We start from the raw sequence: 13,486 nt of genomic DNA, 5'->3' as shown, positions 1-13,486 counted from the left end.
TCCTAGATCAAAAGATGCCATGGGTACGCAATCACAATAATATTAATCTGACAAATACCAAGTAACATTACCAATACCAAATAACAGTAGGTGAAAACTTGAACGCTCTTCTAAAGCAACTCCCAACGCAGCTCGTGCTACGAGCTCAATTGCTTGGTAGTAATATATAAAAAAATCGTTGCCCCCATAGGATTCGAACCCGTACCGACCGCACACAGTGCCACCGCCACTACTCGACAACCACACCAGAAAATAAATTTCAACAAAAAAAGGATTAACATAGCAGCATATATCCACAGCACACACAACTAATTGCAATTGCAATGCTGGGGACAGAATTCTATAAAGACGTGCATGCATGTGTGTCATCCGCCTTGAGCTTCCGTGGCGATCTGCCGTGTTTTTGTGCATTGTGTGTGTTTGTTCAGTGCACCACAGGCAAAAAGCGAATACTTACAGTCACAGTGACAGTGGCACAGTGGCACTAACTAAGCCTGCCCCAGGCTATTTAGAAAATTGAATATGTCTGAAGATGACAAAAAATCCTCACCGACATTAAATTAAAGAGAGAGAATAACCGTAAGATTACCCCCTACCTAACAATTGTGTTGAAACAACAGAACCAATTATACCACACAAGATTAAAGTAAATACTGAAGTTGAAAGCCTCCGCTAAACTCTAATTGAGATTGAGCGAAAAAGCTTTGGATTTACGATAGACGCTTAGTACTTAAATCTCTTTCGTAATACGTACGCTTTGTATGAAAGATATATAATATATTCTCCAAAGTACAATTGCTAAACTTTAATAGAAGATTTTGAAATAATTTTTTTTTGAAGAGCCCACTTTTTGCATGAACTATCTTGATATAAAAGTCCACACAAATTGATTATTGCAACTATAATTTATGAAAAATACACGAAAAAAATTGTGCATAGCGTATTCTGTCGTGCACGTAGGTAAAAATAAAAGACAACAATTCCGTGTAAGTCATAAGAAGGCAGGGAGTCTACGTCGCCAAAAATCAACTAACATAGGAAGGCAAAGCATTGTTCTAGGCTGGTTAACAACAGAAGATTAACAAGTAAGAGGTTCTAGTCGGGAGCATCAAATGAATATATATATTCTATTTTAGAAGCTATATGTAAAGTTTGGTGACTCTAGCTCTTATTATTTACCAAAATTGCCCATAAAACAGGATATCGATATCGATTCTTATCGATTGCTTGGAAACGGAGTAAGGTATCGATTATCGAAAACAAACTCGATCTGCGCGGGCACTAGGAGCACCTACATCTACAATTTCAAGTCTCTAGCTCTTATAGGTTCTGAGATCGTTGCGTTCATACATACGGACAGACGGACAGACAGACAGACGAACATGGAGGAAGATCGACTCGGCTATTGGTGCTGATCAAGAATATATATACTTTATGGGGTCGGAGGATGCTTCCTTCTGCCTGTTACATACATTTGGATTTTGCACAAATACTATATACCCTTACACTCATATTTAATGGGTTCAGGGTATAAAAAACACAGTTTCCTCGGTAGGACTCGAACTCGTGACAGACCGCATCACTTCCCACTGCCTCTACTCAACAGCCACACCAATAATTGTGTATTATTAAGAAAAAACGAATTGAAATAACAGCACAGAAAACAATACAATCGCAATGACAATGCTGTTGACAGAATACAAAGCCGACGTGCATGAATGTGTGTGTGTGTACATGTATACAGAAATTCTTGAAGTTTTCGCTAGCTGCCCCATCCCATTGCGCAGTCACATATAACTTTGGTTTTTTCTTAACCGATCTTAATGAAATTTTCTACAGTATATCTTATTGTACAATAGATTATTTGTGTATTATCAAAAAGTCTACTGCATTAAAATTGTGGCTTAAATTGGTGGGCAATATAAGTTGGGTTGTTAACTTGATTTACAGTTTTCGGAGGTAGCGGGGGGTGGCGATAGGTATGAAATGAATATATATATATATATATTCTACAAGCAACATATCATGTTTGGTGACTCTAGCTTTTATTATTTACCCGTTTTGCTCACAAAACAGGATGTCGATATCGATTTTTATCGATTGCTTAAAAACGGAGTAATTTATCGATAATCGGAAACAAACTCGATCTGCGCAGGCACTAGGAGGACCTACATCTAAAATCAAGTCTTTAGCTCTTATAGGTTCTGAGATCTTTGCGTTCATACATACGGACGGACGGGCAGAGAGACGGACATGGCTAGATTGACTTCGCTATTGATGCTAGTCATGAATATATATAACTTATACATTTGCACAAATACATTATACCCTTTTTACCCATTTTCAATGGGTTCAGGGTATAGAGAGAAGAAGCGTGCTGGAGTACGACAGCAACCAAGATTACGCCTCGCAAGGTAAAAGCAGAAATTGCTGCTCAACTGATTTAATTCGATCCAGACTAAAGCTGATACTGCGAAAACCAAATGCATGAGCTGTATTCAAGAATAGGGTGTATTTAAGTTTCTTTATGAAGGAGTAGTTAATCTCGTTAGACCAACATTTAAAAATCCCAAGAACGCCTATAGCATCATTAACAAGTAGGGTAGCGATATAAAGAAAGAGATTTTCTATTGTAATGGAGTATTGTCAATTGTATAACTGACAAGATAAAGATTAGCAAAATTAAAGGTCATAAGCACATACTTTGAACAATTAAGGTGCAATTAGTTTGCTGAACACCAAAAATTCAAATCATATTATAGACGAGAGTGATGTAGGATATCAGTGTTTGAAATAATAGGTCGTAGATCATCTGCGTACAATTTTATGTGGGCAGGTAATATAACAGAGGGGAGATTATTAAAATAAATTTAGAGGTCCGATGGCCCAGGAGATGACAAAAGGAAAGCATTATTTACTAATGATGTCAAAGTCGACCGATCCAGTAAGAAACCATGCTGAGCAGGGGGACAACTGAATTGCAGAAAAGCTGCAAAATGATTATTATTCCAAAAATATTAGCAATGATCCTGTCATATAAGACTTCCCACCTCTTTTTGGGAGATGGGGGACTGCAGATTTTTGCCGAAGAGTTGGAAAGACTGAAGTTTCAAGGGGTATATTAAACATTTTTGGCAATGGTCGAAGGGTGGAGATCACATTTGAGTAATAGATATATTGTAAGGCCGAGGAAAGGAAGCAGATTAAAAAGAATTATAGCTGAAAGGAGAGAGGAATAGAAAATAATGGGAGCAAATATAGAACTACAGAAGAAATATTATAAGGATATGAAAAGCATGTTGAAGAAATAAGCAAACAGGCTAGCAGGATCAGAATCATTGAAAAGATAATTCTAGTAACACTAAGAACCCTGAAAAAAAGTTTAATTTGGGTATTTTGTTAAGTCAATACTCGAACCATTCATATGTAGTGTGTATATGCCTTAAAAGAACACCCTATATACAAATAAAAAGTATGAGGCACTTTGTCGCATACAATAATAATTATACATTAAACAAGCCCAGAGCCACTTTATATATTGGCTCTGGCTCATATTACGCAGCGCAGTTCACTAGCCTCTCTAGCTGACTGTTTATGCTTACGCTGCATTTCCCACGCACCATCTAAGCGCATTCCATGAGCAACATATATGCTCACTAACACAGGCATATGCAAGCTACTCACTCTCCCTCTCTTTGTAGCTGTTCACCAATAACATATAATATAACATAAGTATATACATGTATCCATAGGCTAAGCGAAATACTTTACTTTGAATAAAGGCATTCTCAAAACCCAAGTCAACCAGCACTAACGTGCTTTGTAAAATCTTTATTGAAAACCAAACATTACACATATTAAACCTTTTAAAATGTTTCGACATAATGCTTTTGAAGGTTGATAGTCTGGAAGTAAGACAGGGTGGTTAGGAAAAAGCATACCATCGGAAATACAGTATTCTACCTGGAAATTTAGGGTGTTATAGAAATTTAAGAACATGCAATCAAAAAAGTCGTGCTGCGCTGTAGGTACAATATAATTTAGGGCGGTGAATAATGATTAAAATATGTTCCGTAAATTAAAAACATGATAAATAAGCCTTTATCGCGCACATGATTAGAAACTTCCTAAATACGTTATATATTGCATATAAAGTTATATGCTGCATATATAGGAACAAGTGATATAAAGTAACTTTATAGGTGTCAGCCTATGCAGTAGGAATTAAATTAAAAAAGTTCTGTCTGACTTTAACGGCAATTTGAACTCTAAAACCTCGAGTCCTGCGTTCCTGACTATGCACAACAAAATCATTTGAAACAACAAAGTAAGGATATCTTTGGCATGCCGAAGATTTAAAACCTTTGTAGACACTTGCTTACGGTTTTGCAGATATGCGGGAATAGAGAAGCTCGAAAATGTTCAGCTTAATGAATATATCTTGGAAAACACACTATTTTGCCGAACGATAACTAATTTTTCGACCGATTATCAGTTAGCTTGATATTGATTTGACTCCTATGTCAGCAGCATACTTTAACTAATAAATTAGCTCAAGATATCTTGATAAATAACAATTTTTTCAAACTAGAGAAATGTTTGTGCCAAATGTAACGATTTACTTATATTAATCGACTTACTTTATACTAGCCAAGAATCAGGCGACGATTGGTTCCCAACTACATATAAAAACGAAATCCAATTAAAATATTACAATAAGTACGAAAATTATTTGTTTGTAAAGCCGTAAAGAAGAAGCGTATCAAATTCAAAAAGAAAAAATACTTTAAAACAAATCGACGAGTCCCGTTCGCACGAGCCAATATACAAGCATAACAATTAAAAGGCTCTATAATGTATCGATTATAAGGGTCCTACCCGGCCGGTTCCGGCATATGTACTGCCTGCAGTAGAAAGATGGTCCTATGAAAAGTTTTAAGACGATAGCGTTTAAAAAAAGCAACGGCCAGACGGACGGACAGACGGAGAGACGGAAATAATAATTTCAACTCGGCTGTTGATGCTGATCAAAATGTTATACACATTTTCAGATCGGAAATGTGTCCGTCTGTGCGTTATACATTCCAAAACAAATTTATAATACTCTTTACGAGAGTATAAAAACTTAACAATCAGATATGGTTGTATTTATGTAGTTTCTGAAAATGCAATTATATGCAAAACGTATAAAGTACTAGCCACAAATATATTTTTCAAATTGGAAATAAATATAAAGAAAGCACACCAATAGCATTAAAGATAGTGTGAGGGAAGAGGCATTGCAGCCGTAGTGTAAGCTGCACAAAATGCAGAGTGTGTGTGTTTTGTGTATGAATGTTTTTGGTAGTACCACTAATCAAACCACATATAGACTGGGCAACCAGTGGAAGTCGTTGGGGCCTCGCGTATTTTATGCGGCTGATCCAAAGTCGTTTTTGTTCGGGTTCGAGACACGCTCGTACGCTCAGACAGCAAGAGAGTAAGAAATACATATGACTTGTGCGATAGAACGGCATCGCTGCTCTTTTTTATTCCCTCACACTACAGGAAACTGTTTTGGCTTACTCTCAGTTCTCAAATTGTGTCTGTGTATGTATATGTCCGCACAAGCAAAAATGCCCACAAATTTGATGTTTCTCAAAAGTCGGTTGCTTTCTTCCCTTTTGAAGGCACGAGTAACATAAAACAATTAAAGGGTTTGCCACGTCGTTACGAAATTCTTGCATTTTAGCTCGTTATCGTTAGTAAGGGTACCTAAGCAATGGCATGTGTGCATTTAAAATATTTTGGACTCGCTATTAACACATACTAGCATTTTTTGAATATGAATAGACGAAATTTTGCGTTTGTGTGTCTGTTGGTTGCCTGCCTGCCTGTCCCTTGCTAAAAAAAAAACAATTAAATGAACACAAGCCAACGCTTAGGTACCCTTACCAACTACAGTATGTCAAGAAATTGTTTTCACACTAGAAAAAAAAATTATTTTTCGACTTTCTTAGCAAAAATAAATACTTTCAAATATTGCAAATATTTTTTTTTTAATTTATTATAGTTGCTTATAGTATTTACTAAAAGAATTCATAAAAATAATAATAGAAAGTAGAATGATATGTGAGAAATAATTCAAAAACCAAAAATAGTTGGCTTTGCCGCTGTCAAACAATTGTTTACACATTTGGCAAAAGTAATAATTAAATTAATTTAAGGCACTGAAATTACATATTTTTCTTATATTTAATATTTTGTATGGCCACCATTGGTATTAATGACTTCGTTTAGGCGCTTTTTCATTGAATGAATAAGCTTTTTAAAATCATAATGGCTCGGCAACTGCTGCCACTCTTCTAGTATAGCAGTTTTAAGTGCAGTTCGGTTCTTTGGATGCCTTTTAGCCACTCTTTTCTTTAACAAAGCCCAGACATTTTCGATGGGATTAAGATCAGGACTTTGTGCAGGTGTATCGAAGACTTTACCGCAGTTATAAAGTAGCCACAAGCGTATCATATGCGCCTTATGCTTTGGGTCGTTATCCTGATAAAATTTAAAATTCGGCATATTATTGTTTATAAACCCAAATTTATTCGCGCTGCTTGTCAACTGGTTCTTCAAAATGCTTAAATATTGTTTTGCGTCCATCGTGTTTTCAATAAAAGCCAAATCTCCGACTCCTTGGCTTGAGATGCACCCCCAAATCATTATGGACAGTTTTCCAAATTTGACTGTCGGAATGATGTTTCGGTTTTCTAAAGATGTTAAGGGCTTACGCCACACCCTTGTTGGCCCATCATTATAATATAGCATCATTTTCGTCTCATCGCAGAAGATGACGTCATCCCAATATTCGGCAGGTTGGTTGTGGTACATTGTGGCAAAGGACAAGCGTTTTCCAACATTTACATCAGAGAGCATTGGTTTCTTGCGAGCAGCTCTTGATTTGTACTCGTGTCGTAGTATGACCTGACGTACTGTTTCGTGGGATACCCCTAGATCCAACTCTTCCTTAAGATCTCTTGCAAGAGTTCTCGTCGAAATCATCGGATTTTGGTCCAGTTTTTTTACCAATGCGCGCTCCGCTCGTTTATTTATTTTTTGCTTCCGACCGGCTCCTTTCTTTAGCTCCAATCTTCCCTCGTTTTCAGCGCGATTTATAATATTATAAATGGTCTTGCGGGTTACAGAAAACATTTCTGATAATTCCAGCGCACTTTTACCCAATTGGTGATTAAAATACACTAACTGGACCACCTCAAAAGATAATCTCTTGCCTGGCATTTTTAAGAGTGTCTAAATAATTTCTGACGCGCAACAAACGAAAATTTTCAGTTCATAACAAGCCAAATTCGTAGAACAGAGCATGTGCAAGGCCAAAGTTACTGTAAATTTACCGCTATTCACTGCATAAGCGCACAGAGGAATGCAGAACATTTTTGTGTAAACAATTGTTTGACAGCGACAAAGCCAACTATTTTTGGTTTTTGAATTATTTCTCACATATCATTCTACTTTCTATTATTATTTTTATGAATTCTTTTAGTAAATACTATAAGCAACTATAATAAATTAAAAAAAAAATATTTGCAATATTTGAAAGTATTTATTTTTGCTAAGAAAGTCGAAAAATAATTTTTTTTTCTAGTGTGAAAACAATTTCTTGACATACTGTATATCGGGCTAAAATGCAAGAATTTCGCATCCACGTGGCAAATCCTTTAATTATTTCATATTACGCGTCCCTCCAAAAGAAAGGAAATGCCGCCGACTTTTGAGAAAAATTTAATTTCTGCGCACTTTTGCTTGCGCGGTCGCATACACACAAACACATTTAAACGATCCCTAAACGTAAAGAGAGAGCATTGAGAGCACTGAGGGTAAGTGGGAGCGAGAAAAAAACCAGCGATGTCGTTCTATCAAAGAAGAGAGTAAGCCAAAGATGTTTCCTGTAGTGTAAGCGAATAAAGATACATCATATATATATCTTACTCCCTTGCTCACGATTTTGGACCAGATTTCAACGATTTTTGTGTGTCCACTCTGGTTGTACTGCATGTCCTATCTATATGTTGTTTGGTTAGTGGTCAACTGTAATTGATATATGTATGTAATTTTTTTATATTTGAAATTATTAATTAAATAATTATTATTTTTAAGTAATACACTCTTTTATCGATCTTTTATTCCTTAATTGGAGAATAAAAATAATATGAATTTAATTTAAATAAATTATGTAAATATTTGCATCGACTTAGAAATACATATTTTGTACGGAGCCAACCTCAGTACACAAAATGCATTCATATATCGACACAAATTTGGGATAGGTCATGATCTGCGCTAGAAAACTAACAAAATGAATTTCTTGCCAGCTAAAGCTAGAGCAGTGAATAACAACACATGCATACATACTTTAAAGTTCTTATGCACGTATAATTCACGTATACAACCAAAGGTGCTTGCACGCCATTGGCTGAGACAAGAACTTTTCTCGAGCATACACTGTTCAAAAACATAAGTGAAATCAATCTATGTGTGCTATTTATACCTTGAACCCATTAAAAATGGGTATAAGGGTATGTTGTATTTGTGCAAAATCCAAATGTATGTAACAGGCAGAAGGAAGCATATCTGAACCCATAAAGTATATATATTCTTGATTATAGCCGAGTCGATCTCTCTTAAATATGTGTGTGTGTATGTGATCGCACCAGCAAAAATGCGCAGAAATTCAATTTTTCTCAAAAGTCGGCAGCATTTCTTCCCTTTTGGAGGGGCGCGTAATATAAAATAATGAAAGGGTTTGCCACGTCGATGCGATATTCTTGCATATTAGCTCGTCATCGGTACCCAAGCATGTGTGCATTTTAAATATTTTAAACTTGCTATTCACGCATACTTGCATTTTTTGTATATGAATAGAAGCATTTATTCATTTGTGTGACTGTTGGTTGCCTGCCTGCCTGCCTGTACAATGCAAATTTGACAAGATTTTGGAATTTTTAATTTTCGACTATGTTGGGTATTATTCGTCGATTAATGTTGGGTAGCTAGAAAGCTCCGTGGCAACAGTTTTAGGTAGTTTCTAACGGATTATTTTGAATTTGCAGTAGCATAAAACGATCATTCTGCTCTGTTATCTTACGCGTTCTGCCTTGGTGTCTTGGCGAGGTACATAGTGTAACTTACTTTTATTTTGTAGGGAAATACTAGAGTTATACTTCGCCACCATATCATTTTTAAAAAAATTTATTCAATTAATTTTTTTTACCCTAAGCTAATTCAACATTTTAAGCAAAATTGTTCTTATGAGCAGTTCCAAGCAGTATTTATTATTAAAAGCCGCGTGGCTTAGCTTCAAGATTGTTATTGGTCGTGTACATTGATCTGTGTATTAGCAACTAATTAACTACAGATTTTTTATGGAAACTGAAGTCTTGGTATGATGGTAAGGCATGAGGCGGTGGCAAGGTTAAGTAGAGTTGCGAGTTCGGCTCTGGTTAAGCTAAAAAATATTTTATTCAAATTCTTAAGCAAACGAGCGCGGAGTGCAAGCTGCATTTGGTGTTGGAATAAAAATTTCCAGGGTATCCCGAATATAATAAATAAAGTTAACTTATTAAAATAACCATCACATTATTATTTTGCAAGTAAAGCCTACAGCTATTAATCAATTTACTTATATTAATCGACTTACATTGGCCAATAATCAGGCGACGACTGGTGCCCAACTACATATAAAAACGAAATCCAATTAAAATATAACAAGAAGTACGAATCAGATTCAACAAGAAAAAAAAAACTTTAAAACAAATCGACGAGCCTCGCATCCACGAGCCATATACAAGCAATACAAGTAAGATACTCCAATCGGGAGCTCCCTACTAGGGGATACCCTAAGCCGTCTTCTACCAGCAGCATATGAAGCTCGCGCTACAAGATCGCTTGATTTAACAGTAATACAAAGTAATTTATGCACAAAATTTCCCTCGATAGCGCTCGGCTCGCAACAGTCCACGCTACATGCCATCGATTTACATACACACAGCACACAAAACCATACAATCGCAATTGCAATGCTGTTAATAGAATTCAAAAATGACGCGCGTGTATATGTATACAATATATATATATAACCACACGTTTTCTTTCAATAGTAGATCTTATTGTACTATTGAATATTTGCATATTCTAAAAAAGTCAATTGCATTAAAATTGTGGCTTAAGTTGGTGGGCAATACAAATTAATTTATATTACTTGATTTATAGCTTTGTGGTAGCAGTAGGGAGGTGGCGATAGTTTTATAATGAAAAATATTTGATATTTTTATATCATTCTAGAAGCTACATGTCATAAATGTTGAGTAGAGTCGGCGCAAGTAGTGCGGTTGGTTGCGAGTTCGAACCCTGCGAAGGGAACTTTTTTTTATACCCTGAACCCATAAAAAACGGTTAAAAGCCACTACGTAACAATAAATCAAATACATTTGAACTACCCTTTTTACAAATATACATATATTCTATAGCTTAAAAAGTTATACTGAAAGTTTCGTCACGATCGGTTAAGAAACACAAAGAAAACGTGTTTTGGCTGGCCTCGTGCTTACGGCTGCTAGCGCAAATTCCAAGAATTTCTGTATACATGTACACACACATTACTGCGCGTCTGCTTTAAATTCTATCAACAGCATTGCAATTGGGATTATATTGTTTTCTGTGCTGCTATTTTAATTCGTTTTTTTCTCATTAAGAATTAATAATTGGTGTGGCTGTTGGGTAGAGGCGGCGGCAAGTAAAGAAATCTGTTGCGGGTTCGAACCCTACCGAGGAAACTGTTTTTTTTTTCTTTTTGGATGGTGTAGCTGTGTCGGCAGCAAGTAATGCGATTAGTTTTTACCTACTTGTTACTTGTTCGGTTCATAATGGGAAAATATATTGCCCTATTATTTAAGAAATTTTCGCAACTGTTACCACATATTACACATGCAATGTATATTAAAAAAGTCTTCACCACTTTTGAAAGTATAACGACAAGAATTTCGAAATATTCCAAGATTTACTTACCTATCATAGTTCCAACAATTAAAGCCACCCCACTGAAGAGGCCCAGCCTACAAAGCAAATAAAAATTATTCAATTTTAATTTTGATTAAAACATGTATTTATACTATATACTCATGAATTTTTTGACGAGTAATGTATTTCTGTTGTATTTTTATTATTTAATATATATATATACTAGTCCCGGCCTTACCAGTAGCAAGTTTTGTGCTTAACATTTTAGATATGACCTACCTCCCAAGAATCTTGACGCGCTCTTCTTTATGATTTAGAGTTTGAATTGATTATTAAATGTTGACCCATTATTGCCTGCAGAAGCCCGCTAGACCGAAAGAGTAAACGTTTGGCAAGCACATGCACCTGCATATATAGGTCGAGCGCCTGATCACTTAAATGATTTTATGACCAGCGGAGATTTGTATGCATGTAAATGTAAATCTTCAAAGTCTTCAAATGTCATATACAAAGAAGTAAGAGGTTCTAGTCGGTAGCTCCCGACAAGGGGATACCCTGATCGGAAACAAACCCGTTCTGCGCATTGACTAGGAGGACCTACAGCTAAATTTCAAGTGTCTAGCTCTTATAGGTTCTGAGATCCTTGCGCTCATACATACGGACAAACGGACAGACGGGCAGACAGACGGACATGGATAGTACGACTCAGTTGTTGATGCTGATCTAGAATATATATACTTTATGGGGTCGGAGGTGCTACGTTCTGCCAGTTACATACATTTGCACAAATACATTATACCATTTTTACCCATTTTCAATGGGCTCAGGGTATAAAAAGGTATGGTTATATACATACACATTTATTCATAATTTTATTGACTTATCTTACTTAGCTTTTTCATTTAATTTACTCAATCCAGGCCTGAATTCATAAAAAAGAAGTCAGACGCGAGCCAATATTGAAATTTTCTTTTGCGCCCATGATCTGCCCACTCATATACATTTGCGTGTGTGTGTGTGTGCGCGTTTAGAGCTCGATTTTCAGAAATCACAATAAATTCAAATCTTGTCAAATTAGCAAGTGACAGGCAGGCCGGCAACCAACAGGCACACAATCGCATAAATGCATCTATTCATATACAAAATATGCAACTATGCGTGAATGCCAACGCTTGCGTACCTATACCAATTATAACGAGCTAAAATGTAAGAATTTCAGATTCACGAGGTAAACCCTTTAATTATTTTAAATTACGCGTCCCTTCAAAAGAGAAGAAATGCAACCGACTTTTGAGAAAAATTGAATTGCGGCGCATTTTTTCTTGTGCGGTCACATACACACAAACACACTTAAGCGATCCCTAAACGTAGAGCGCATTGAGAGCAAAAGCAGTTTCCTGTACTGTAAGCGAATAAAGATACACCATATATATATCTTACTCTCTTGCTCGCGATTTTAGACCAGATTTCAACGATTTTTGTGTGTCCACTCTGGTTGTACTGCATGTCCTATCTATATGTTGTTTGGTTAGTGGTCAACTGTAATTGATATATCGATACAAACCGAAGGAATGTATCGATGTTTAAATAAGCAACCGATCACTCTTTGAAAGATTGTTTATAATAAAAAACCAACTTTCTTGTTTTAGACATAGTTTGCGAATCAAAAAGCGAATTAATTGCTATTTTGCCAGCCAGAACGTGCGGTTTAATCAAGACACTAGCATGCATATGAACAACTACATACATATATGCAGCTCTAAAAGGGATTGTGGAAAGTGACTCCAGTATGAACAACTCGACCGGAGTGACATCCAAATTATTACACACTAGAAATGTGGAAAACGATCAAACTCCAGGAATTGTGGCACCAAGTTTAAATGATGTTAGCTAGCTAGCACAGTAGTGCTAGTGCATTTTTTTAATAAGCATGGTGAGTAGCAGAGAGAAAGAGACGACGATAGTGTGCTTGTAGCAAAAGTCATGGTGCCAGACGAAAATCGTAGAATTGACGAATCTTGTGATTTCATATTTATCAAATTCGTGAAAACGCTTTTGAAATTACTAATCAAGCACTCAGTACCAACATCTTACAACAAGAGGAGACAAATGCGAGAACAATATTTGTCTCGTAAGCGTGTAGCGGATGTAAAATTAAGTGTTTTGAAAACTGAGAACGAAGTAACTGCACTAGCAGAAACGCCAATACACCATATCGTTTTTAAGCAGAATTTGACGGCGTGGGATGTTGGATAGAGGTTGGGGGCTCGCAAAATCGCTAAGAATGAAAGTGCGTTGCAATGTTGTGATATGTAGAAAAGCAGCGCAAGCAGACATGGCCACGAGTGATGTGCTGAAATTCATAGTGGATGGATCACAGGATAGACAGAACGGCATCCATGCTATTTCGCAGCTCATTGAACGACTTGCGAGAATAGATAATAGCCTACGATAAGATAAGAAAATCGTTAATATCTGT

General features: G+C 36.3%; 1 protein-coding gene across 6 annotated transcripts in view; it reads right to left on the bottom strand.

Moving 5' to 3' along the window:
• Positions 1-13,486, bottom strand: part of LOC115765114 (b(0,+)-type amino acid transporter 1) — a 94,095-nt gene that overhangs the window by 25,124 nt on the left and 55,485 nt on the right. For 3 of the 6 annotated variants that reach the window (XM_030708504.1, XM_030708503.1, XM_030708506.1), the window contains exon 3: positions 11,056-11,102. The exons of 2 other annotated variants lie outside the window; for them this stretch is intronic. In XM_030708504.1, the coding sequence (XP_030564364.1) occupies positions 11,056-11,102 (47 nt within the window). Of the gene's footprint in view, positions 1-11,055; positions 11,103-12,447; positions 12,541-13,486 lie in introns of those variants that run through there. One more of the 6 variants, XM_030708508.1, reaches the window with a different exon arrangement.

Source organism: Drosophila novamexicana, unplaced genomic scaffold, assembly GCF_003285875.2.
Source record: "Drosophila novamexicana strain 15010-1031.04,08,12 unplaced genomic scaffold, DnovRS2.1 tig00000932-arrow-arrow-pilon, whole genome shotgun sequence".
NCBI classification, from domain to species: domain Eukaryota; kingdom Metazoa; phylum Arthropoda; class Insecta; order Diptera; family Drosophilidae; genus Drosophila; species Drosophila novamexicana.
This window is presented reverse-complemented; position numbering and strand designations above follow the sequence as displayed.